Genomic DNA, 27,891 nt, shown 5'->3' on the forward strand with positions numbered 1-27,891 from the left:
AGTGCTCCAGACACCACAGGTGAGACAAATTGGGCTGACGACCTGTCCCCACCTCCACCCAGGGAAGCCACACAGCCAATGAACAGCGAGGGGCAGGCCGTCACACCTTGCACCGTGGCTTTAGATATCATCTACAAACTAATCATTGACTACATTTCTGTGATATCACTGCTGATGATGGTTTACAGATCTATGATTCATTTATGATATGGAAGCTATAAAGAGGCAAGGCAGCTTTATTTATATTATAGAGCATTTCATACACAATGACAACTCAGTGTGCTTTACATAAAACAAACATTTAACAGTAAGAACTGGAAACAAAAAACATAAAAACATGAGAAATAAAAATAAAACCCAAACATTAAAACATACAAGTTAACACCCCCACCTCACTAATAGTAGTTTTATAAATCTGACCTCTAGACTTGAGCTGAAGCAGGAATAACTGTAATTGTGATATTATGACGTCATCATTAATATTACTAATTAATTAGTAGTTTACTAATAATTACTTCATTCTCTGGTCTCTCCTGATTGACATTCAGTCGTCTTACAGCCACAGAGGTTTCATTATTTAAAGAGTCAAACAGGAAACATTTTCAATCTTATGTTATTCATTTACAGAACAGTTAGAAACCTTTAAAAAAACCTGAGGCAGAATAAAAAACATTTTTATATCAAAGTAGAATCAACTGGAGTTAATTAATGGGTACAAACACAGGCTTTATTTGATGCATGTTTCATATTTGTTGTTACCCTTTCAAAACAAAAGTCTTGATTTCATAGAAGCACAGAGCTGTGAGTTTTAGATTCTTATAAAATGTTAAACAATAGAAACACCTGAGAGCTGAAGATGTGTTGGTGTGAGACTTTCTGCTACTGTAGGTTCAGGTCTCTTGAAAGAACTGGATCCACCTCACAGAGAGCAGCGATCAGAGCTGAACAGGCTGTTGATCCTTTTTTTCGCACCGTGTCCATCAATGCTACTGCGTTCTTTGCTCTGTTCTGAACTCTGAGATGCACCATTTCTTCATCACTTATGACCCTCTGATCCAGGAGTTTATCCAGCAGCTGATCTAGATGAGGTTCAGAGACTCTTTGAACAAACTGTGCCCGAACAGACGTCAGCTTTCTGTCTGCAGGGACATTCGGAGTCTCTGCTGGACCAGGACCTGGAAGATGAAGAAGTATGTTTGTTCAATACTCAGCTGAGAACTCACAGAGGAAACAAGAACAGGACCAAAATAAAAATGCTGTAAGATTGAAGCTGCACCCACAGAGCAGCAGCAGGAGCTCTGATTTAGAGCTTCAACCAACTATTATTTTTAATTACTATTTATTTTCTCAATAAACTGATTGTTTAGTCTATAAATGCCAAAAATCACTCTTCCTAGCCTAAAGCTGCATGACGATGATCATAAAACACATAAGAGAATTCATTCTCTGTTCATTGTCTCTTCATTAACTGACTGCTGGTTTCAGCTCTATGGTTTTTTTGTGTTGTTAGAACTTGTGTTGCTACTGTCACAGACTACTTTATGTTTTATTCAATATGACTGTTTATTAAATAAATCTGCTCTTTTTCAGATTTTTCTCCCCGATGCAGCTTCTTTGTTCATCAGTGATGTTCTGTCTCCATCTAGTGGCTGAAACAAAGAACAACACTCTGACCTGCTGACAGTCTGTCCTTTGTTTTTAATGCTGTTACACATTGTTTTATTTGAACCTCTTCTTCCTCTCCTCATTTAACATCAGACCATCATCATCATGTTCAGAATGAATTGATGTAAATGTGTCTCAGATGTTCAGAGCAGCTCTGAATCATCAGCAGTCTGTATGTTACTTTGTGATTTGCTGTGAACATAAAGTTTCTCTGAGCTCAGGGAGAAAAGTCAACAACTATTAGATCAGAGGATAACTCTTACTGACTTCAGTGGTCATCAAACCTTTCCTCTAGCGCCACCATCAGGTTTGTGAACCAGACTGGGGCTGATCAATATGCTACAAAAACATATTTTGAAGCTTGGGGACTATCTACAGTTTTAATAATTTTTTTTCTTTATGAATTAAAATGACTTTTTCTCAAAAAGATGAAACACAAAAGAGAGTATTGGTGAAATCTGACTTTGCTGCCATGAAACAGTAACACAGGTCTCGGTGATGTCTATCATTAAATGTAAAATCAGTCCTCTGTCAGACAGACCTGCTGTCTACATGCAGACAGGCTGAAATATGTCAAACTGATATAAAAACATTTCTCTGTCTAGATAGTGACATCATGTCTGTCTCTTCCTGTGACTGACCTGCTGCTCCTGAGCTGATGTTTGACAACTCCATCACCAGATCATTCCTGCTGATCTTCTTTAAAACGCTCCACATCACTTCCACAGCTCCAGCAAGTTCATAATGCTGCACCATCAGATCCACTGTGTGCACTCTGTCTGCACGTTCCAGTCGGGCCTTTGGGAGGGGTCGGAAGTCGTCCACACTACTCAGGTACCACTTGAAAGTCATGAATTCGTCTTGTCTCAACTCGTCCAGAATGTTGAGGAGGTCCCTCGGCGTCATCTTGGCTCTCTGGTAAAATCAGAGAACATTGATAAGAGCACAGACCTACCACACTGCACGTTTATATATATTTATATAAACTGCATGCTTTTACACCTTTGTAGAACCAGGTATGCTAAAACAGGGTGAGCAGCGTTTTCAGAATTTCCCATTCTAGCTGTTCAAAAACAGCAGAGTAGTGTGGATCAAGGTGTAATTTGTAGCAAAAGTTATGTGTTTGAAAATGAAATCGTACTAGTATGCATGTACGCTTGGTCTTCTGCTTTCACCTTTAATCTGTTCAAGCATTTTTGTGTTTCCATGGGAGTTTTTTTGGATTGTTGACACTGCTGTGAAAGTCGTCAGCTGAGAGTGGCTGAAAAAGAAGGTCTTCTCTTTATGACAATTTAAGACTGTTAACTCCATCTGCTCAATGCAAAACTGTCAAGGAAGACTTCTATAAGCCAAACAATTCCCAATAAAGAATGAAACAGAAACATGGTGACTATCCTCCTGTAATATTACACTTTTTCATCCTGGTTCATCCTTTCTGTCTGTCTCTAGTTATGATAAATCATGTTCCAGTCCTAAGTTATTTCTCTTTGAGCTCTTTGTGTCACCAGAGAGGATCTTTTATTTTATTTTACAAGTTCATTAGATCTGATAGATATTTAATCAGGTTGTATTTGGTTCATAAACTAAAAGCTGCTCTAATTAATATTCAATTCATATTAAATTAATGATGGATCAAAGGTTTCTGCAATAACACAATCAGTTTGACATTTCACATCACTTACAATGATAATTAAGTTTGCACTCTATATTTTATATTCATGTTTTTTCTTATTTTTAATATAAAACATGAAATTATTAAACCTTCTTGGTATTTACTCTGTGACAAAAAAATGATCTGTTGTCAAGCTTCAATCTAAAAAAAATGGTTTTATCTTCTTGTTTCTGTTCAATATTCATCTATTAAACTACTATATGAGTAAAGTCTGGTATCAATCTGGTAATTTGTTGGTAATAAATTAACTTTAAAGAGGAAACTTTATACATGGAGGCTGGATGCTGCTTTTCAATGTTGACTTCTAACTTACCTTTGCTGGGACGAAATCACCAGCTGGGAGATTCCTCAGATTTTTCTTTCTTGGAGCTGGAAGATAACCAGAGAACAGTCACTTTTAAACAGACACCTGTGGAAATGATGAACATTTAAAGAGGCCAACAATTCATAAACAACAAATTAGGATTTTTCTTCGATATGTTTTTGTAAATCATAATTTAAGTCACTTTTCTAAACATCTGGATGAAACAATTAAATTCACTAAAAGATTTTTAACCTTTTTTAAAAAAATTGATTCAGAAAGTAAAAATCTTTTAATATTTTGCATCATTCAGCAGAACAAGTTTTATTTTTTCATCCAGATGTATCTAAAATACATATTTTTGCTTTCTTAAATACAACCCCTCAGTATTCTGTAACACTGTCTGAAGGCTGCATGACAAATGCAGAAATGGATCTTTGATTCATTATTAGAGTAAATGTATTATGTGGATTGTAACTGAGGTCTAAACTCTGAAAGGAGGTGAAGTGCTGCTGCAGCAGGATGAAAGCTTTACCGGTCAGATTCACAACACGTTTCCACACTTGTTTCTTCTTCTGGTCTTGGACCATCAAAGTCACTTTCTCTTTGTTTGCAGGGAGGAAAAGCTCAAATGTTGGGTAGAAATTTGGTCCATAGTCTTTGTCAAATTGTACATGCTGAAAACCAGAAACAGAGTCATTTTCATACCTGTTGTAAAGAAATGTTATCAAGTAATCTGATCATTAATCTAATTTCCAAAATTGTACAAATAATAATCAGTTTTTTAACCATTAGAAGTGTATCAGATCTAACTCACCTCAGGCTGTACTTTGGAGGCCTGTTCACATTGAACACTGTAACTTTGACCACTGCTGAGACGACACTTGGAAGGGGCAGCGATGTACTCAGCTGGCCCTTGTTGGGCAGCAATCTTTAGTGAAACAACATTTTTATTATGGCATTTATTCTCAGATAGATAAACAATAACTTCTCTGCACTTACATATGCTGTTCAGATGATCATACTTTCTTACCACAGCAAAGGTTTAATAACAGACTCATATATATACTGTTCAGCCTGTTGTGGAAAAAGTTGTGGTTTAGATCTTAAGTTCACATACTGTGTGACAGATAGTTTTACCTCACTCAAAGGAATGTTGTCCTGCAGCAGAAATACATCAAGTATTCGATTATCTCCACGTGGAGGTCGGAGGAACAGCAGAATCTGGCCTCTGATTGGTTCTGTACAAGAGTAATATTGGTGTTGTAATATACCTGAGTCTGATATTGATATTGCACAGATTTTGCACAGTTGCACTGAAAATAATAATATACCTGATATACTGATAACCTCATTGTGTTGTAAGTGCTAATTTTATTTTATTTCTAAGACACTCAGTCTGGTCAGTGAAACTGAACTTTTTCTCTAAAAAATCATTTAAGAAATCTTCATTGTTTATAAAACGTTTTTTTCTAAAATGTACTTCAATAATACTCAAACACTCTTCTAACCATATGGATTAAAAAAACAAAAAGATTCCATCCAATCAATGATAAAAAAAAGAGAAGATTTTTAACCTTTTCCCACAATTTTGACTCAGTTTCCTATCCAGATAACCAGTACACTGCCATCTTTGTTTTGACTCAGAAAGTAAATGGGTTAAAAATTATTTCCATCATTCAGGTGAAGTGCTGCTGCAGCAGGATGAAAGCTTTACCGGTCAGATTCACAACACGTTTCCACACTTGTTTCTTCTCCTGGTCTTGGACCATCAAAGTCACTTTCTCTTTGTTTGTAGGGAGGAAAAGCTCAAATGTTGGGTAGAAATGTGATGTATACTTCATGTGAAATGGTCCATACTGAAAACCAGAAATAAAACATCATTTTATGCTTGTTTTGAAAATGTTCCATATAATTATTAAAGTTTGTAACCATTAGAAGTGTATCAGATCTAACTCACCTCAGGCTGTACTTTGGAGGCCTGTTCACATTGAACACTGTAACTTTGACCACTGCTGAGACGACATTTGGAAGAGATCTTGATGAACTCAGCTTCTCCATGTTGGAAAACAATCTTCAGAGATAAGACATTTTTATTATGGCATTTATTCTCAGATAGATAAACAATAACTTCTCTGCACTGTTCATATTGTTATTCTACATGCTGCACATCTATAGATGAATGTAGATGAGTTGTTGGTGGAAACAAGCCTCCATCTATCCACTATCCACTATAACTATAACACTAATATTTATAAGGAGTTTTATCATCCTGGCAACAGTTCTATGTTGAAAATATAAAGTTATATGTTGTGAATTATAACAAGAAATATTTCTTCTATAAATATTATTTTGATGAAATATCTCAGAAATAACATTAAAAGTATCTAGTTAAAACATTAAACGTTTATAACAAGAAACTGAGCAAATATTTTTTAGTTATGGTGGCAGCAACAAACTGCCATATGTGATATACATTTAATTTTGTATTAATTTAGCCCACAATATTTTCACCACCTGGTGGTATCACGAGTGACACTGTGCTAAACAATACTGCACTGTAGACAAAGACAGATAGAGATAATCCAGAAAATAACCTGAAAACAAAACAAAAAACCAATCTGAAGATGTCCAGTTGAAATGGATGATCATACTTTCTTACCACAGCAAAGGTTTAATAACAGACTCATATATATACTGTTCAGCCTGTTGTGGAAAAAGTTGTGGTTTAGATCAGGTTCACATACTGTGTGACAGATAGTTTTACCTCACTCAAAGGAATGTTGTCCTGCAGCAGAAATACATCAAGTATTCGATGATGTGTGTCTGGAGGTCGGAGGAACAGCAGAACCTGGCCTCTGATTGGTCGGGTGATGTTGATGAAGCTCTTAACGAGATCCCAGACTAGGCCACAGGCAGAGAGGTGAGGGACATTCACTACCACATGAGTGTCTGTAATCTTCAGCAGCTCCAGGATGCTTATTCCATCATCAGTGATGTGGATGACAGACAGCAGACCTTCAGGGAGTGGAGCTGTGAAAACACACATTTTTTTACTAACAACAACCTCATTGTGATGTTAGTGCTCATTTTATAAGCGGCGGGATGTGTAGAGGAGACTACCAACTACCAACTTACTTACCAACTACTAGTATATTAAGTTGAGGCCCGCCTCTTGCAGGGATGAAGTCTGGGGTTGGGTGAAATGTTGCCTAAGGATGTGCCTAAGGATGTTGATACCGGGCATCATTGGTTAGCTTTAGGGATGTGGAACGTCACCTCGCTGGTGTGGAAGGAGGTGGAGGTAGTGCGGGAGATGGAGCAGCACCAACTAGATATAGTTGGGCTTAACTCTACACACAGCACCGGCTCTGGAACCAAACTGCTGGTGAAGAGAAGGTCAGATCTGTCAACTGATCATCACCTGGTGGTGAGTTGGATCAGGTGGCAGGGAAAGCTGCCGGACAGATTTGGGAAACCTAAACGAGTAGTGAGGATGAAATGGGAATGTTGGGCGGAGGACATGGGACATGGAATCGGAGTGGCTCATGTTCAAGACCTCAGTTGTGGAGAAGGCTGCTCAGAGTTGTGGCCGGAAGTAGAGTTGTTCCGATTCCAATACCAGTATCGGAAATGCCTCAGATACTGCCGAAAATGCTGGCATCGGTATCGGCGAGTACAGGAGTCCAGGCACTGATCTGATACCACGTAATTTATTAGAAATAGGAATCTATTTACTGGTTAGCTCTTAAAACAGTTGCGCTGTGCTGCCATCAGCAGCTGCTGTTTTAGAGGGGTGAAGAAGAATTGATCACCTGACACCTGTTACAAGGAGCTAACATTAGCGCAACGTCGGCGGTTTGGCAGTACTTCACAGTGGATACTGTGGCTACTGTTTTATACTGTTCTATTTAAAAATAAATGGCGTCCATTTGCTGAATTCATTCATGTTTTACAAAGGGTTTAACCTGAGCCAGGCTTTACCACAATGATAATCATATCACAGTCATGCAGGCATAGTATGATTTTTTTTTTTTTTTTTTTTTAAATGCTGGTATTGGTATCGGTACTCAGTATCGGCTGATACCCACAGCACAAGAATCGGAATCGGTATCGGCAGGGAAACCCTGACTGTTCTCAGCAGCGTGGGAGAACCGCTGACCTTGACTGGGGATATTGTCGGGTGGTGGAAGGAACATTTTGAGGAACCTAAACCTGGTGAACATGTCCTCTATGAAGGAGGTAAAGCTGGATGATCCGTGGGAATCTTCACCTATATCCTTGGCAGCGGTTTCTGAGGTGTCGCATGGTGGTCAGGGACAGTGCCCATGGACTGGCAGAGAAGGTGAGTGGTGCCCATTTTAAAAAAAGGGACCGATGGGTGTGCTCCAACTGTCAGGGGATCACACTACTCAGCGTTCATGGAAAAGCCTATGCCGGGGTGCTGGAAAGGAGGCTCTGGCCAATTGTCAAACCTCTGATTCAAGGGGAGCAATTCGGATTCCGTCCTTGCCATGGAACAGAGGACCAGCTCTTCAGCATTGCAAGGATACTAGAGGGGTCATGGGTCACATCCAGTTGATCACACTCATGTTCCCCACATGATTTTCCTCTAGCACCATCCTCAGGGAAACTTTACATGTTTAGATGCACTGCTGTACATACATATAATCAGTGTGTTTGTTCATCTTGTCTCTGTGATAAACTCTGCCGCCTGTAGGGGGCACAAACAGGAGTTCTATGTTTCTGTTAATTAAATAAAATTTAAAGCACAATAATCAGCTTACCATCCATAGTTTCACAATGTGGCAGGAGGAGCTGAGTGACAGCACCGTCAGGACTGGACTGGATGTTGAACAGTGGCCCTGCAGCCATCTTGCCAGCTGGTTGTAGGCAGCTCTCATCCCATTGGTCAGTCCTGTACTGAAGCTCTGCCTCCTGAGCCATAACAAACACCAGTCCAGTCAAAGTACACCTGAACACACCTGGACCAGAACAGCTGAACCTGGAGGACACAGAGCAGCTGATTACACAACATCATCCAGCTGCTTTGAATGAAGAAAAAACAAAGAATGAATTTTCTGAAGAAAAGTGTGTTGTGACTGCTGCAGTGGTTCAACAGCTGGAGACCAAATTTAACTGCTGGACAAGATGTGAGTGAAGCAGCAGCTGCAGGTGTGTGAAGAGTATGAAAAGTGTTAAAAGTGAAGTGTAATCAGTGAAAGGAGATAACACGACAGTTGAGTCTGATCATTAAGAGTTAAGCTACTGGGCAGAGCACAACAATCTGAAGAAGGTGATGTATCATCACTTTAAGGAGTTTATGATGTTCAGAGTTGAAATATTGTGCATCTTATGCAGAGCCGGACAGTAACGGAGTACATTTACTTGAGTACAGTACTTAAGTACAATTTTGAGGGATCTGTACTTTACTCGAGTATCATGTGTGGGGAGTACTCATGACTTTACTCAAGTACATTTGAGAGGCAAATATTGTACTCTTTACTCCACTACATTTCTATCCATAACCGTGAGTACCCATTACTTCTACTAAAAAAAAAAAAAAACTCAATTTGTCGTTTCCCTCTCAAACGTGATTGGATTGTGCAGGCACCACTGATTGTGACTGCCTTTCAGCAATCACCTTCAGCCAAAGTCAACTCCATGGTCAGGTTAGATGAGAGAGGACACCATGGAGGAAACAATGGAAGAAGACGCAGCAGGTCCATCTCGGCCCGGGAGGAAAATTACTTGATTTTACTTTTAATTCCTTTTACATTCTCCAAGGTATTAACATTAACATTTTTCATAACTCCATCTAGGACATTTCTATACATAAATGTAAGCACTGTGGCAGTAGTAATGCAATATTTAGAAAATGTACTCTTGTACTCTTGATACTCAAGTACTTTTAAAAACAAGTACTTCAGTATTTTTACATAAGTAGACATCTGACCGTAGTACTTTTACTTGTATTTGAGTAAAATTTAGCAAGGGGTATCTGTACATTTACTCAAGTAAGGAAGCTGTATACTCTGTCCGCCTCTGATCTTATGATTTGGTTACCTGTATGAAATGTTTGCAGACTCAGCCAGCACTTCGGGTGTGAAGTCCTAAAACGTAGAAAGTGACAACATTAGTTACAGAAACGGACCACCTCACTCTCACAGTCGTACAGCTGACAGGATCCTCACTGCTTCAGGTTCTACTCCACCTGCACTCTGCAGGTCACTTTACTCTTATTATCACTGATTATCACTAGTCCACAGGACTAAAAGATGTGAACTGGACTACATTGTACAGCAGATGGTGGTTTCACAGATGAGGTAGAACTTAATTAGAATGAGTTTCTAATGGAGGGAGAAGGGACAAAGAGTGAGAGGAGAGGAAACGAGGGCTTGAATATAATACAGGTCACAGGAAATAATGTTTGGAGTTTAGACAAAAGGAGTATTAACCTGTGAACCTGAATTTGACCAATAACAAGTTAACAAACATGTTAAAGTAAATAAAAGACATTTATATTGACTCTACCTGCTGCTGATTGTCTCTGCTGTCCTCAGACACATCAAGGGTTGTGTTGGATGTGGAGGCATCTGGTGAGAGATTAGAGGCATCAGATGTGGAGAACACCACACGCAGCAGATGTTAAAGTCACTTCTGAACATCCTAGTGACCTAGTGGGCTACGACATACAGAAATCTGCAACACAAAGTCCTACTTTAAAGCTGGATTGAGACTTTCTTCATGTCTCCTGTCGTTCCCTATTGGATAACCCTCCAATAAGTCAAAATGGCAAAGACTGGCCATAAAAGGTTCCACAGCAAGCACAGTCATGTTTCAGTCAAGACAATGTTTGATCATAGAATTTACACTAACACAAGGAAAACGTCCAAACTCAATACAGGGTTAGGGTTAGTTATTAGTTATAATTACTGAGATTCAAACTAAAGATCTTGTCCCAGTGAGGACACATATCATCTTTAAAATAGTTTCTGCCATGGTAACTGTCCAGAAATATGGAATACTGTGAGTATCACAAACTACTGTGCAGTAGTTTATGTAAACCTTACAACACGTAACTGGACTTCCTGGATGGTATTTCCTGTCTCACCTGTACCTTAAGAACATGCCCCACCAACACAGCCTCCTGTGTGGTTTTAACTTGTTTTCACTCTGAATCCCTGATAAGTGAACAAATGTACTATGGTGCATTCAAAGTGGAACAGAAGCTGTTGCTTAGTCAGAAACAGCCTTCACAGGGATCCACAAAGACAATCTCATCTAGTTGTCTGTAGATGTGTATTCTGTTACATTACAATCACAGTCTGCAAACTAGTCACAGTCTCAACACTCACATCCTTCATGTCTTTCAGGTGTAGCACTGTTCTGTTTTTCCTCCGTCCTGTAGGAATAAATACAAACACAGCAGTTATATGGACTGTCTCATTAACAGGAATCACACATATCTCTTCACTAAAGATAACTCCACACAACCACCAAGCTGTCCATCATCATCTGGAATTTCCAATCCAACTAGGAGTTACTTTACATGGAGTGAGGAGTAATCTGGAATTAAGTACAAACACAGCCCAGCAATATTAATATTTACACTGAAAGTTTTGAACAAATACACCTCACCCAGTAACTTATTCAAAGAGAAGACCAAGTTCCCTTTTCAGTTAAATTTATGATAAACAGATGTGAGAATTCCTGCTAACTTCTGTTTTGAGTAGACACAGTGTCTTACTTTAAGTCTGAGGGATCAGCTTCATCACTGACATCTGGAGGATGATGTGTGGATACTGGAGAGTCTGATTTGTCCTCTTCCTCCACACAACCACTCATCTTCTGGTTTCCAGTCAATGTGACAAGTGAACCTTCAGAACTGGAGAACCTAGGTACATACAGTAAAAAGTGAAAAAAAATATTTTTTTTTAGAGCTGGCAGCGTTAACTCGTTAATCACGATTAGATTAATGCAATCCATAACGTGTTAATTTTTTTTAATCGCATTTTAATTTTGCAAGCCTTTTTGTCCCTTCTACTCACCCGTAGACGGCTCCTCTAGCTGTAGCGCTATGCTTTGAAGTGGCCTCCTGCAGTAAACCTACCGCGGTGATGGAAAGTAAGAGAGCTACTGGACTTTTGAACGGCTTGTTTAACTTTAAAAAACTTCCAGGCGGTAAAATGCAACCTGTGTCAAATGGAGTACGTCGAGTTTAAGTTAGCACCTCCACGCTAAACACCCAGGTGCAGCCAAGCGAGCCTCAGCTCCACCAAAGGACCATTTCGGAGTGTGGGAGTCGCAGCAGAGCCGTGATTGATTCCCAGTTAAGACACTCTGGTAAGAAATGCTTTACATTATGGGCTTAAAACTGCCTTGAAATGTAAAATAACAGGATTTTAAACATGCAATTCAAAACGCAATTAATCGCGATTAATTATGGAAATTCTGCGATTAATCGTGATTTTAAAAAATTAATCGTTTGACAGCCCTAATATATTTATGTCAGAGACACTCGTAGAAAAGAAACTACATTTTATAGAAAATCATCATACAGTTAGAGCTGGAGGGAAAGGCTCTGGTGTCTGAGGTAGACTGCGCAAGAGAAATAATCCTCTCTTAAGAAACACACATGAACATTAAATCTCAGTTAAATCAGCTTTGATGAAGATCTATGCCATAAGGAAGAGGTTGGGGTGGTGAAGAGTAGTCAGTGACAAGAGTCAGTCATTGCACATCTGTATGAATATGAAAGAATGTGACTGGTCAGCCGCTTGCCAAGAGGCTGATAAATGAGCCAATGATAATGAAGCAGCCCAAATCAGTCAGTTAATGAAAACATGATTTCATTGCTCTGCTCCATTCTCTTCTTACACCTTCAACACTAACATAAGAAAATATTCAAATAGAAATAGAAATATTGGATTTTTCCTTGGCTGCAAATGTGTCATCCAAAACATCACCTCTGAGACACATAACATGGACTTAAACTCAGTACTGACCTCAGAGACTCCAGTCTATAGTCTGGATTCTTAAGATAACCACACAGCAGCTCTATGCCTGAATCCTGCAGTTTGTTGTAGCTCAGGTCCAGCTCTCTCAGATGGGAGGGGTTGGACTCCAGAGCTGATGCTAGAGAATCACAGCTGCTCTCTGACAAACTGCACCACCTCAATCTGAAAGAAGAATAAATCATGTTGATAAAAATCTATTTATAATCCAATCAATCAGATGTGTTCAGGGTTCAAATGTGTAAGTTCAACATGAATGTGTCCTAATCAATGAGGTTTGCCCTAAAATGAGCTGAGTGATTTTGTCATTGTGTTATTGTGATTGATCAGGATGTCACCCATATACAGACATCATCCAAATATCATCACAAAATTGACACAATTTATGGTTTCTTGAATGCAAGTTGTGTGTTGCAAATTGTGAGTCACGCTTATTTCATTTTTGACATACTACATCTGAGACAAACATACCTAAAATATTTTCTACAGTTTGTTCAATCCTTATGAACATAAAGCAGGTCAGTAATCACATTTCTCCATTAAACCCAACCTAAGTCTGGAAGTGTGGCTCAGTGGATTCAACTTTATCAGTGAGAGAAGATGCTGTTTTTTTACTGACCTTTTGGGTTTTTGGTCTGTCTTGAAGCAGACTGACAGCATAGTGAGAGGCTTATAGACAATTTAAGAAATGTGAACACTGGAAACCAACTTGTGTAAACTTCTACAGGCTGTTTTGTGTTTGTTTCAGTTTAAGCTAGACTTAACAGGGATTTGTTTTAAACAGGATAGGTTTGATTGAAATAGGATTTGCATTGCTCTGTGTAATGATCTCTGCTTTTATCAAGCTGCTCTGCTGTTACTTTGTCTATACATCAAAGATCATGTTAAAAACTAACAGTGGACATTTCCTAAAGTTTCTTTAATAAGCAGTCATCTTTTATAACTATGAACTACATTTTATAAAATAAAACATGAAACTATAGAAGAAGGGAAATTAACTTGATTAACGTATGTGCAGAAAAGAGGTAAAGTTGTTAAACATTTAAGATCAACAATAGTAACAGACAGTCAGTGAACTTACAGCAGCCTCTCCAGTTTACAGGCTGGACTCTCCAGAAAAACAAACAGCTGCTCCAATCCTGAATCCTGCAGCTTGTTGTAGCTCAGATCCAGCTCTCTCAGACGGGAGGGGTTGCACTCCAGAGCTGAGACCAGAGAATCACGGCTGATCTCTGACAATCTGCAGGAACTCAATCTGATAAAGAATATATGACGTTGATAAGAATCAATTTCTAATCCAATCAGATATGTTCAGATTTTAAATGTGTAGTTCAAAATTATTTTCAATCAATGAATTTTTCACTAAAATGAGCAGAGTGACTTTGTTATTGTGGATCATCATAATGTCAGCCTTCTACAGATTTCATCCAAATGTCACAACAACATTCAGACACATACTCATGTTAAAACGGAGTCATAAAAATACTTAAAAACACCTGCATTGATCTCGATAATAATAATGATAATAATAATAAAGTGTATTATTATTATTATTATCATTATCATTATCATTATCATTATTATTATTATTATTATAATAACTTAATTTGTATGGCATATTTCATACAAGACATACAGTTGTGAATCTTTATCCAAAATATGAATTACGTTAACTTTCTGGATGTAAGTTATATAGGTGCATGAATTAGGTTCAGTTGTTAAACATATAACATCAGCAATAATACCAGACAGTCAGTGAACTGACCGCAGAGTCTTCAGTCTACAGTGTGGACTTTTCAGAAAAACACACAGCCGCTCCAATCCTGAATCCTGCAGCTTGTTGTAGCTCAGATCCAGCTCTCTCAGATAGGAGGGGTTAGCCTTCAGAGCTGAGACCAGCGAAGCACAGCTGCTCTCTGACACACTGCACCACCTCAATCTGAATAAAGAATACATTTGAAAGAATGTAGATACAAATCTATCTATAATCCAATCAGATATTTTCAGGTTCAACTCAACATTACTATAGTATGTCCTGAATAAATGTGTTTACATTCTCTATAGTAACCTGCTTATTGAAATCCTTTACAAACATAAAGCAGGTCAATAATCACAATTCTCCATTAAACCCAATCTTAGTCTGGAAGTGTGGCTCAGTAAATTCAACTTTATCAGTGAGAGATGATGCTGCTTTCTGACCATTGTGTTTATGGTTTGTGTTGAAGCAGACTGACAGCACAGTGAGAGGCTTATTGACAATTTAACACAGGTGAATACTTGGAACCAACTTATCTAGACTTCTACAGGCTGCTTTGTGTTTGTATCAGTCTTATTGAGACTTAACAAGGGTTTGATTTAAATTCATCGCCCTGTGTAATGATCTCTGTTTTCATCAAACTACTCCGCTGTTACTTTTTCTGTCATCATATACGCATGTAACAAAGTTGAAGTTAACAAATAAGTTTCCTTAATACGTGTTCATATTTTATAACTTATAGGCTACATTTTGTACAATAAAACGTGAAAATATGGAAAAAGGGAAATTAACTTGATGCCAGTTATGTGTGTGCTTTCTGACCTTTTGGGTTAAGTTGTTAAACATTAAGATCAACAATAGAAACAGTGAAATGACCTCAGAGTCTCCAGTTTACAGCCTGGACTCTTCAGAAAATTGCACGGCAACTTCACTCTTGAATCCTGCAGCTTGTTTCCAGTCAGGTCCAGCTCTCTCAGATGGGAGGGGTTGTCCTTCAGAGCTGAGACCAGAGAATCACAGCTGCTCTCTGACAAACTGCACCACCTCAGTCTGAATAAAGAATAAATGTTATTACTTTAGAAGATGTACCTGTTTGAAATCATTACATATTTCATCATCTGTTCAGAGCTGAAGAAGGTGTAGAGTGTTGAAATCCATAAAATGAAAACTCCAAACGCTTGAACCCAACAGGATATAGGTTAAAAACTGTCAAATACAAAAAGTGAAAAAACTGTTTCAATTGTTCAGAGTAGGGCTGCAATAACAGTGCAATAAAAAGTGTCGGCAACGAATTTCATTATTGATTTGTTGTGCCATGCAACCAATGTGTCACTCCTCATGTTCCGCACATAATTTTGTATGGTAGCCTACTGATGCCAAAAGTGTTTTTTTTTGTTACTTTAACAGCTCTGGGACATTCAAGCAATATTGGTCGTGCACTTTTTTGCATTGTCAACTTCAAATAATGTTCTGATTTTCAATGAAGGAGTGGAAATAATTATTTCTAAATCTGATTCATCGATTAATCGAAAACATTTTTGACCAATTAATGGATTATTAAAATAATTGTTAGTTGCAGCCCTAGTTCAGAGTGAATTATCTATTGTACGACAGGTTTTAATTGTGGAGCTCAACATTACTTACTATGGACAAAACCAATAAAGAAAAAGACTTTCCCATTAAGACATTCAGTTCAGATCAGATTATCTCTTAATGCTTAACTCTATAACTTTATGGCTATAATTTAGTGTCACCACAAATTTAATAAATAATTAAATAGAATAAAAATGTATAAAATCAGGTAAAATTCAGCTATTAAAAGAAGTGCAGTGCTGACTGATAGAAAAGCGACAAGTGAAAGAGTGAAGAGAGACGTTTGTTTTAGCTTTCTCTTGAAAATATAACTTGAAAATATAACTTATAAATATAACTAATCATATTAATTTCAGCACAGAAGCGAAATATGATGACTGACCTCAGAGTCTCCATTTCACCCCGTGGACTCTTTAGAAAATCACACAGCTGCTTCACTCCTGAATCCTGCAGTTTGTTGTAGCTCAGATCCAGCTCTCTCAGATGGGAGGGGTTCGACTTCAGAGCTGAGATCAGAGAAGCACAGCTGCTCTCTGACAAACTGCAGAGACTCAATCTGAATAAAGAATTAAACATATAGATAAAAATACACCTATAATCCAATCAGATGTGCTCAAGTTTTAAATGTTTAGTACAACAGTGTTATGTTCTAATCAGTAAGCTTGTTAACATTCTCTGTAGTAACCTGCTTACTGTAAATCATTGCGTACATGCAGGAGGTCAGTTCTCAGATCTCTCCATTTAACTCAACCTTATTCTGGAAGCATGGCTCATTGATTTCAACTGTATCAGCAAAAGAAAATGTTGCTTTTTGACCATTTCTTTTGTGTTCTTGGTTTGTGTGTTTGTGTTGAAGCAGACTGACAGCACAGTGAGAGGACAAACAGAGCAGAGCTGTTCCTCACGAGTCACAACATAAAAATGTCTGGATTTAACAAATATTCTACAGACAGGTGTGTTAGTTTTAATTTCATTTAGACTTTAGATGGGTTTATTTGAAATGGGAGGCTGCAGTGCTCTGTGTAATGATTGTTGCATTTATCCAGCTGCACCACTGTTACTTTCTCTGTCTGCAGTCTTTTTGTAGCAGAGTTCATGATTCTTCTTGCCATTACTAGCTGTGTTTTACTATTGTTACTGGATGTGCACTGAATTCAATGTTTTACTAGTCATTTGTCTGTTTTAATATTGTGTTATTTACCATTTTATTTTCTTGGTTTGATTATAATGTACAAGTTATGATTGAGATACATGTGTTGTGTGCAACATGAGTTCCCCCTGCTGTGCCTCTGCTTCCAGTCTGCTGTATCATGTCTGTCCTCTATTCCTGTCCCCTTGTATGTTGAGATGAGCTCCCAATTACCACAAAAATGCTTTGTGATGATATTGGTTGGTTGGTTTGTATCCTTGCTTTAAGTATTTTCTGGAGCTTATTACTATGAAACTGGCTGTGGGAGACCCAATACCACTCTGTTGTTATCAGCAGAGTACACCTTTGCTACACTTGTATGTAAAAAGATAATTAGAAACATGGTTACATGATAGACAGTTTACAGTTCTCCAGGAGAAATCTACCTTCTCTAATCCCCAATCCCGATTACATAAAACAGGTTTCTTGTTTTCATGACATTTAAGAAATCAGCTGGTTGAGCATTGCCCAGCGGGTAGAGCACCCGCCTCATGTGTAGAGGCTACAGTCCTCACTGCAGGAGACCCCGGTTCGAATCCTGCACCGAGCCGTCTTATCCTGTATGTCATTCCCCCCTCTCTCTGCCTCCTGTTTCCTGTCTATCTCTACTAACCTGTCCATTAAAGGCAAAAAAGCCTGAAAAAATATACTTAAAGAAATCGGCTGACTGGAGAGTGATATCTGTACCCTGGTTACTGAAGTGTATTTACAGTACACACCCTGAAGGAGCGTTTCTCTAATATTAGTAGAATGACTTTCTCATTGTGTTATTATGGATTGTCATTTGGCTTCGCACAATCAGGATTTTTGGGGCTGATCACCGATTAGTGAATTTAAATAAACCGATCACGGATCCGATCACATCTTCTTTGTCCTCGCTCCGTTTCTTACACTCGGCATGCTCCTCCTTGTGTTCCTTATCCAGGTAAATTTGTGGGGTACTTTAGCGATGCACAGATTGCAAATAGTTTGTGTTTCATCAGTCTGCCCACAACACAGACATGTGTTGTGGGCAGACAACACGGTCGGTGGTGTGGAACTTCTTCAGAGTAAATGAGACAGATAAAACACAAGTCTGTTCTGGAAAATCAATATCAGTAAACAAATGTGATTCATTAAACACATTAAAATTATTGAAACTGTGTTCAGGAAGTAAACTTTATGAGTTTTAAACAGTTATTGAGAGTATCTTCTGTAAACAGATGCGACTCCTTCTACAGATTAAACTTTGCACAATATAAAAATGAAAATATGGAACAACAGAAATTAACTTTATGGATGGAAGTTATATATGTACATCAATTCCATCCAGTTATTAAACATATCAAATCAACAGTAGTAACAGACAGACAGTGAACTGACCTCAGAGTCTTCAGTTTACAGTGTTGACTCTTCAGAAATAAGAAGAAGGGCCGCTTCATTACTGAATCCTGCAGCTTGTTTCCGCTCAGATCCAGCTCTCTGAGATGGGAGGGGTTGCACTTCAGAGCTGAGATCAGAGAAGCACAGCTGCTCTCTGACAAACTGCAGTCTCTCAATCTGAATAAAGAATTAATTACCACATTTTAGAAGGCAAAGTTTCTGCTTGAAATCATCCACAGAAGGTTTAGAATATTGAAGTCTAGAAAATGGAAACTCCAAACACCTGAATGCATAAGGATGCAAGTTAAAAACTGTTACAAACAGTAAAAAAGAGTTCTTGTTTATGTTAATAAAAACATGCTGCTACTTCAATAAACACGTTCTGACTTTAGTGGAATGGTGTCATCATAAAAACTAGATGCATCCTTGTGTTTAAATATTTCAGTCAGTATAAACATACTACATAATAGAACTGTTGAAACAAGTAACAACTGCATATATTTGTTACTGCCTGAGTATCTTTATTTTTTTTATTTTTTTAAAATGAAAGTTCAGACTTTCACAACTGCTAGACTTGACTGTTCATGTGTTTCATTGTAATTTCACCTATTGCTAACACTTACAAAAAAAGATTTTTAAGACTGCTGATTAGGATACTGATAATTAGTATGTCAAGGAGGCAGATGAGCAAGGCTGTCTTTAAATGAACATTTGTTTAATGGAATGTTTCTTTGTAAAGTGAAATATCTGAACACATTTCAAAAAGTGCATGATATAATTATCTTCTAAAACAAAAAAATGTAAAGATGCATTACAAGCTGAATGGACAGCTGGCAGTAAACTTTGAAGCACTGAACATGAACACCCAAAGTTGAGTCAATTACTTTTTTGGGCTACCAACGTTACAGCGTTGAGTTTTGTAACTGTGCCAGAATTAAAAGACATTGTCTGACCTCAGAGTTTCCAGTTCGCAGTCTCGATTCTTCAGAAAATCACACAGCTTCTTAACCCCCAAATCCTGCAGGTTGTTTCCACTCAGATCCAGCTCTCTCAGATGGGAGGGGTTGCACTTCAGAGCTGCTGCCAGAGACGAGATCTCTGACAAACTGCAGCCTCTCAATCTAAATAAAGAACAAATGATTAAGGTAAAAAATGAATTTTAACTAAATATAAGGTAAAGTGATCACAGTATGTTTTAGTGCCATTGTAGGATGTTATTTTGATGATTATCATGGCCATGATAATCCTGTGAGATGAAATGTTCATACAATCCTATTCATAGTGTCTATCAAAGTTTTTTTAGTACAATATTTTCTTTGAGTTGCACTCCCTCCATTGCAGGGTGTAATTGAGTGCGGAAGCCTCATTAATTGAAAATTAAAAAGTAATTTTACACAGAACTTTAGATTTTGATGGTGGAAAATTAAATTCACCAGATTTGTGCTCAGGTATATCCCAGAAATGTATTAACCAATTTTTTGAAGCTTCAAAGTTTCAAATGTAATCCTGAAAAGATAACAGGTAGAGCACCCTGGTGGTCGAGTGGTTAGCGCGCATGCCACAAAATCGTAGCTTCCCTGGTTCGAATATGGCCAGGGTTAGGGTTAGGGAGAGTTAGGACCTGTGCTGCAGGTCATTCCCCGCTCTTTCTCCCTGTTTCCTGTCAGCCTCTCTGCCACCTACTCGCTAATAAAAAGGCAAAAAGCCCAAAATAAATCTTTTTTTAAAAAAAGACTACAGCTACAGACTAAGGCTACAGTTAGTCAACTGACCTTAGAGACTCCAGTCTACATTTTGGACTCTCCAATCCAGCAGACAGAACCTTCATTCCTGAATCTTGCAGGTTGTTGTCACTCAGGTCCAGCTCTCTCAGATGGGACGGATCAGAATACAGAGCTGAGGCCACAACTTCACAGTGAGTCTCTGAGAGCCCACAGTCAGAAAGTCTGTTGTGACAAATTTTTTTTTTTACAACATATGTTATCATGAAAGAAGACATTACACTATACTATACTAGAGCTGTTTAAAAAAGTTGTGATCAATCCTGGATTTTCATGGGTTAATCATAATGAATCACATTTTGTATCACATTTAAAATGATTAATTATAGAAAATTACACTTCTCTTGATTTAAAATTAAATCCAAAACTCAAGTTCATAAAGTAATTTTCTTAGCATTCATTTGATTCCCAATCGAGACACTGGTAGGAATTGCTTTACATTGTTAATATGGACTTAAAAACTGTTGTGAAATGCAAAATAGAATTTTAAACATGCAATAAAAAATGCAATTAACTGTTAACTAACGATTAACTGTTGAAATTCAGCAATTACAAAACACAGTTATTTTATTCATCACAAATTATAACACATTGATCGCTCCTCTGCTGTGTTGTGTGCCTTCTGTGTGTGTGGATGTGTCAATGAGTTGCAGGTGGTGCTGCCTGATTGGCCTGGGCAACAGGTTTACTGCTAAAGCAGACCATTTAAACACCAGCTGAAGCCCCTCTTCTTTCTCTCCCATTCCCAACAATGGTCCACTCGCTGAGCTTAGAACTAGATATCAGTTAAGAGAATTTGACTGATGCAGAGTTGTAGGATAAGACTGTGAAGTGTTTGTTGCAAGAAAATAATAACCTCTTGTAGATTGTAAATAGTTGACTTAAAAGTAGCAGTCCGAGTCGTAGGGATGAGAAGCCCTTTTTGTGGTGTATTCCTTTTCTCCTGTTTTTCAGTTAGGAGTTTGGTTCGAGTTTTGCCTTTTTGTTTCAATTTATTTTCTGTTAGGGGAGTTTATGGGTCTGGGATTAGTTTATTTTGTTTGTTATTTTGGACAGTGCTCATCTCTGAAATCTCTGGTGGATGCTGGGCTGGCCGTCCCTGGGACTTAGAGAAGTGGGGCCGCTATAAACGTGTTGCATCCAGGTTTCCTCTAGACTAAGGACATAACAATACTGCCATAATAAAATCCCAACCACAGCCTCTAGTATTTTAAACAGCTCAAGAACATCTGAGACTAACTATAGCTGGCATCATTTCTATAATAAACAAATAACTAACTATTTTAAGAATAATAAGAAAATTTGATTGTTTATATTTGAAGGACCAAATACTCGTCTGCACTTATTAATGATATTAATCACATCTGGACTTACTGAGCCTTTCTGCAGTTCCTCACAGCTGGGATCAGTCTCCGTCTTCCTGCCTCTGATGTGTTGTACTTCTTTAGGTCCAACTCATCCAGAACATCTGAGAGCTGTAGCATGTCGGCCAGAGCTGAGCAGTGGATCTCAGAGAGTTCCTCTGATGACTTCAGGAACTCTTCAATATCCTCATGTACTGAGCGGTCGTTCATCTCCATCAGACAGTGTAAGATGTTGATGCTTCTGTCAGGAGAGATATCTCGAGTATTCATCTTCTTCAGGTTGTTGATGACTCTCTGGATGGTTTCTGGACTGTTGTCTGTCTGACCCAGCAGGCCTCCTAAGTGACTCTGGTTGGTCTCCAGAGAGAGGCCATGAAGGAAGCGGACAAACAGGTCGAAGCGGCCATTTTTACTTGTGAGAGATTTCTCCATGGCTCTCTTCAGGAAGACATCCAGAGATGGGTAATGGTTATTGTGTCTGTCATCTCTGTCACTATCGTCACGATTGTCATTGTTATCGCCATGGTTATCATCAACGTTATCATGATCAAGATCGTCATCATCGTCATCATCGTCATCACCATGATCCTCATCATCAACATCTTCCAGGAGTTCCTCCCAGGCTCTCTTTTGGGAGGCATCCTGGGATGAATCACTGTTTTCATGCATCCATTTTTTTCCCAGGAAGTCTTCCAGTACCTTTAACTCCCTGTTGGTGTAACAGTGGTACATGTAGACTGCAGCCAGAAACTCCTGAACACTCAGATGAACAAAGCTGTAGACTGTTTGAGAGTCGACGCAAGGATCGCATTTCAGGAACTCTGTACAAACTCCTGAATATACCAAGGCCTCTGCTACATCAAGACCACACTTCTTCAGGTCTTCTTTGTAGAATATGATGTTTTCTTTCTCTTTCTCTAGATGTTCAAACGCCAGCCTCCCCAGCTTCAGAAGAAGTTTCATGTCAGCCTCCGTCAGCTCCTGTGGATTCGTCTCATGTCCCTCATCATACCTTTTCTTCTTCCTCTTTGTCTGAACCAGCAGGAAACGTGAGTACATGTCAGTCAGGGTCTTGGGCAGCTCTCCTCTCTGGTCTGTAGTCAACATGTGGTCCAGAACTGTAGCAATGATCGAGCAGAAGACTGGGATGTGACACATGATGTGGAGGCTCCTGGATGTCTTGATGTGTGATATGATTCTGCTGGACTTCTCTTTATCACTGAATCTTTTCTTGAGGTATTCTTCCTTCTGGGCGTCAGTGAAGCCTCGTACTTCTGTTACCCTGTCCGAAGGAGGGATCTGATTGGCTGCTGCAGGTCGGGTAGTTATCCAGATGAGAGCCGAGGGAAGCAGCTTCCCCTTGATGAGGCTTGTCAGCAGCACGCTGACTGATGACTTCTGTGTGACATCAGAAACGACCTCATCATTCTCAAAATCCAGTGAAAATTTGCATTCATCCAGGCCGTCAAAGATGAACAAAACTTTCCAGGCAGCAAGCATCTCTGCTGTGAGCTTCTGTAATGGATAGAATTCACAGATCAGGTCGAGGAGACTGAACTGCTTATCAAGTTCAAGTGCTTTTTTCAAGTTCAGCTCCCTGAACGAAAGTGGAATCACTAAAGTGATAGCTTGGTTTTCCAAGCCCTTTGCCCAGTCCAGAATGAACTTCTGCACTAAGAAGGTTTTTCCAACACCAGCAACGCCATTCGTCAAAGCAACTCTGATGTTTTTCTCTTTGCCAGGTAAGGCTTTAAAGATTTCGTGGTACTTGATTGAAGTGTCATGGCAGGACTTCATCTTTGAAACTGTCTCAAGCCACCACACCTCATGTCGGGTGTTAATGTTAGTCCTTCCCTCTGTGATGTGGAGGTCAGTGAAGGTCTCGTTGATGAGGGTTTTAGTTGCATTTTCTGCTTCACTTTCTTGAGTCACATGTTGATATTTCCTCTCCAGACATCCCTTATGTGGCTTCAAAACCTCCTGTGGGTCACTTTCTGTTGAATGAGAAGAAAAATCATGATAGATATTAACATTTATCATGTGTGTACATGTGTTCATGTGATCAGATTACTCAGTGAAACCAGGTTACGTGGATAATCAGAGGACTTGTTAACATGCAAAGTGGTAATATGGTTACTTCAATGTGCACCAAATCAGATTTCTTCTTATTCTTCTATCCCTTATTGTTGAAGCAAGCCAGACAGATTTATGTAAAATATAAGTTTTTGCTTTCTTAAATACAACCCCTCATAATTATGTAACACTGTCTGAGGGCTGCTTATACATTACAGTATATAATTATCTTATCTTATCTTATCTTATCTTATCTTATCTTATCTTATCTATCTATCTATCTATATATATATATATATATACATACATATATATATATAGCCCTCTCATTCATCTGAATAGAGGCAGTACAGCATCACAGTGAGCTACAGAAACACAACACAGTCTCTTCCAGCGAAAAAACTGAACATGGTTCAACTGCAATGAAACATGACATCATCAGCAAGAAGCTGTGTTGATAAATCACATGCAAAAACACATTCCTGGTGGATTCCGTTGTAACATAACTTATGTTACATAAATACTGTATCTAAATGTGGTGGGAGTATGGGGAAGTAAAAAGGACTCACTTTGGGGCTGCATACCATGGCTCGAACTGGCAGACCCTGCAAAAGAAGAAGAACATCAGAAGAGCCCAAATCCAATTTCCATTGACTCATTCACTTTATATATCTACCTTGGCCAGTTGAGTTGACGTGGAAGTGTACGTCACGAAGGGTTGTGTTGTTGATGTAAGGAGCGACCACATTGCTTCCAGTCTGAGCGGAGAAGCTGGGTTGGTAATTATTAACTAGATCTTGATGAGAGGAGACTGACGCTGAGAGAAACCACAAAAGTCAATTTCAGCTGTTTTGTTACAAAAACATGGAACATTTTAAGGAATACATTTGTGAACTGATCGCCAAAGTTTTATTTATAAGTCTTTATTTATTGCGTTGAACTCTTAATGATTGTGATATCGAGTCAAATTTCCTGCCAACATGACTTCATCCATCATGAAGCTGTGTTTTCAAATCACATACATGCAATCACAAATTCCTGCTGGATTACTTTGTAACATGAACACCAGATTTCGATGGTTCAACTCACAATTGTCACAACAAAAGAGTTCCACCATGACAGCGTCCCAAGATGTAAAATCCTGTCTGACTATTATAAATCACTGTGCAGCCTTTTGGCGTCTCATAAACCTTTGAAGGCATGATTGGACACTATAACCTCCTGTGTGGTTTTAACTCAAGGACACATCATGATGCATTCAAAGTGGAACAGAAGCTGTTGTTAGTCAGAAACAGCCTTCAGGGATCCACAGACACAATCTCAGCGAGTTGTCTTTAGACGTGTATTCTGTTACATTACAATCACACTCTGAACTAGTCACAGTCTCAACACTCACATCCTTCATGTCTGTCAGGTGTAGCACTGTTCTGTCTGTCCGCCATCCTGTAGGAATAAATACAAACACAGCAGTTATCTGGACTGTCTTATAAAGAGGGTTCAAATAATCAGACTGGACCTCTTTGTTTAAGATAACTGATGTTTCCACACGACCACCAAGCTGTTCATCATCATCTGGCAGAGTTAGTTGGTCTTTGTATGGAGATATAACAGGTTTACAATCAAAACAATAGATGTCAGACAAAAATGATCAATACTGCAACCAAAAAACGTTTTATTGCAAGTAAAATAATTTTATGATTAAAATGTGACTCAAAAACTTGTTTGCAAATCCAAAAGTTTAGTTTGTTGTTGAGCTGAAATCTCATCAGTCGGACCTACGCTGCAAGATGGAAGACACACCTTGAAGTCATGTTTTCTCTCTTTTCATGTTTCTCTTTTGAGAAGTTTTATTGAATCTGTTTTGTATTATTGCCTGGTTTGGCAATCTAAACATGTCCAACAAGGACAGACTTGGACGTCTTGTTGAAGTTAGCAGTAAGATTTCTAGCAGGAAACAGAGCAAAACACTGACACTCAGACATTTATTACAGGCAAGTTCTTAAGAAGGCTAATGCTATGTTAGTTTACCATGAGCATCAGCACCAGAGTGGCTTTAAGCTTTTGCCTTCAGGTCATGATTTTAAGGCGACTATTAGAAGGATAAAGAGATTTCATGTCTCCTTCATCAGAAGTGCTACTGATAGGCTCAACAACAGATAACACTCTAGCTGTTTTATTTGCACCTGCACGTATACACACTGATGTCCATTTCCTGCACTAGCTCTGTGTTTTTATTGTATTGATGGTTTGTGAATGTTGTCTATGTGTATCTGTTTTCTGTTTTCATGTGGACCCTGATTGCAAAACTCATTTTCCTTTGAGGGAACTATGAAGATAATCTTGAACGTCTCTACTCCCATTACAACGACACAAATCATTAAACAAAGACAATCTACATGCACCAGTTCAAACATAATATTCTTGCCATTACTAAAGACAGAAGTTATGTGTAAACATATCTGTCCATTGACTTCTTCTCCACTCTGTCTTCTCTATGGACTTCAAATCTCCCTCTCTCGTTTACCATCAGTCGATGTTGTCAAGCTGTCATTCTGATCAAGACTTATCTTTACATCTTCCAGCGTAGATTCAGCTCAACAGTTATCAAAACTTTTGGATTAAAACAAAAATTGTTTTTTTTTCATCACAAATTTATTTCATTTTTTGATTGAAGTGTCAATAGTTTTGCTCTGAAATCTGTTTTTTGTGTTTAATTGAATAGTAAAGACATGAGCATGTGGTGTGTCCTGATGTACAAACACAGACCAGTAATAATAATATTTAAGTTTTGGTGAAATATACATCAACCCAGAAAATGTCCTCTATGCGAAGATAACGTTCCCTTTTTAGTTAAATGTATGATTATGGGATGTAAAAGTTCCTGCTCACATTTAGGTAAATTAATAAAATGAAATTCTGTTCTCACTAGAAACAGTTTCTTACTTTCCGTCTGAGGGTCCAGCTTCAGACTCTGATACGTCCTCTTCCTCCGGACAGTTTCTTAGGTAAACCTACATACTGAAGACACAGACACAGCATAATAAAACCAGTGCTGCCGCTCAAGTTAGTGGCTTCTCATTAGTTGACTTTACTTTAACTACAATCTTGATTTCTAGTCATTGAAAAGAAATTCTGACTCTGGTTTAACCTCCTGCAACCCTGCGTCCTCGTATGATGACATTACATTTGCTGGACCTTATACTTAACTCTGCTGAACTTTGACCTGTTGTCTTCGATCATACACACTTTTTGTGCCACCAAGTGACAGCAAAAGCACAACACGGTATAAAAATCAGTGTAGAAATGAGATGGCAGGCATCTTGGCCAAGTCAATCAACAGCTGATCCCCAGACAAAAGTGGAGCAGGTACAAAACCTTTTTTTGGTATTCATTTTTATGGTTTATGCTTAATAACGTCAGTAGTTTTACATGCTATCCAAATTTGATTGATTTTGGCAAGAGCAGCAAGCTACGACAGGAAGTACTTGTTTGAGGGTACTGAGACGTTATTATGGTTCATGCAAAGGGACGGTGTAAAAAAGGAAATAGTTTCATTGGTTAATTAATTGTGTTATACAGTAAACTAAACCCATTGCCCCCATATGAGGACTAAACTACTTCCTGTTCAAAGACTATGCTTAGTTCTTACTTATCAGGTCCTAATGATCCCAAATATCCAGGAGAAATTAAGAATGCATACCAAACAAAAACTTGAGTCTCAGGAGGTTAAATCCAACAAACAGACACAAGATAAACATCTGTGTCGTTCTTTATTGTGAAATCTCTCTTTTTGTTTCAGAGGCAGGTAGTGCCAGTCATCTCAGCTGAAACACTCAATTACAATACAGTAACCTACACTACAGTATTGTACACTATAGTACAATACAGTAAACTACAGTACAGTACAATACAGTAGCCTACAGTACAGTACACTACAGTACAATACAGTAAACTACAGTACAACACAATAGAGTAGCCTACACTACAGTACAGTACAGTAGCCTACACTACACTAAAGCACAATACAGTAGGCTAGACTACATTACAGTACGATACAATACAGTAAACTACAGTACACTACAGTAGACTACATTATATTATTACAGTACAGTACAGTA

General features: G+C 38.5%; 2 protein-coding genes and 1 long non-coding RNA gene across 3 annotated transcripts in view; all 3 read right to left on the reverse strand.

Annotated features, from left to right (window-relative positions):
- Nucleotides 1-9,712, reverse strand: part of LOC128382115 (uncharacterized) — a 50,529-nt gene extending 40,817 nt beyond the window's left edge. Inside the window, exons 1-5 of the mRNA XM_053342100.1 lie at nt 9,705-9,712; nt 8,426-8,637; nt 6,406-6,671; nt 5,599-5,712; nt 5,369-5,497 (exon numbers count right to left, since the gene is read on the reverse strand). Of these exons, the coding sequence (XP_053198075.1) occupies nt 5,369-5,497; nt 5,599-5,712; nt 6,406-6,671; nt 8,426-8,585 (669 nt within the window). The 5' untranslated portion in view covers nt 8,586-8,637; nt 9,705-9,712. The remainder of the gene's footprint in view (nt 1-5,368; nt 5,498-5,598; nt 5,713-6,405; nt 6,672-8,425; nt 8,638-9,704) is intronic.
- Nucleotides 4,251-4,883, reverse strand: LOC128382182 (uncharacterized). Its single transcript, XR_008323687.1, has 3 exons — nt 4,779-4,883; nt 4,456-4,569; nt 4,251-4,315 (listed from the first exon to the last, which is right to left on the reverse strand). It is a non-coding gene; the product is annotated as an uncharacterized LOC128382182 (long non-coding RNA).
- LOC128382767 (NACHT, LRR and PYD domains-containing protein 14-like) lies at nt 9,701-25,215 on the reverse strand. The gene is made up of 16 exons (XM_053342778.1): nt 25,170-25,215; nt 24,450-24,590; nt 24,343-24,378; nt 22,357-23,694; nt 22,249-22,302; nt 21,711-22,176; nt 20,328-20,501; nt 19,509-19,676; nt 16,387-16,560; nt 15,288-15,461; nt 14,421-14,594; nt 12,647-12,820; nt 11,389-11,535; nt 10,997-11,043; nt 10,173-10,234; nt 9,701-9,751 (listed from the first exon to the last, which is right to left on the reverse strand). The coding sequence occupies exons 1-16, from the start codon at nt 25,213-25,215 to the stop codon at nt 9,701-9,703; spliced, it is 3,426 nt and encodes a 1,141-aa protein (XP_053198753.1).
- Between the last annotated feature and the right edge of the window lie 2,676 nt (nt 25,216-27,891).

The sequence above is a fragment of the Scomber japonicus genome, chromosome 21 (genome assembly GCF_027409825.1).
Source record: "Scomber japonicus isolate fScoJap1 chromosome 21, fScoJap1.pri, whole genome shotgun sequence".
Classification (NCBI taxonomy): Eukaryota; Metazoa; Chordata; class Actinopteri; order Scombriformes; family Scombridae; genus Scomber; species Scomber japonicus.

What these genes read in the sequence shown, in the direction of transcription:
- LOC128382767 (XM_053342778.1), bottom strand. Translation starts at nt 25,215, where the DNA reads ATGGCGGACAGACAGAACAGTGCTACACCTGACAGACATGAAGGAT. An exon ending in AAAATGGATGCATGAAAACA is followed by an intron (nt 22,303 to 22,356) that starts GTGATTCATCCC and finishes AACTCCTGGAAG; the next exon opens with ATGTTGATGATGAGGATCAT. An exon ending in GGTGAAATGGAGACTCTGAG is followed by an intron (nt 15,462 to 16,386) that starts GTCAGTCATCAT and finishes TTCTTTATTCAG; the next exon opens with ACTGAGGTGGTGCAGTTTGT.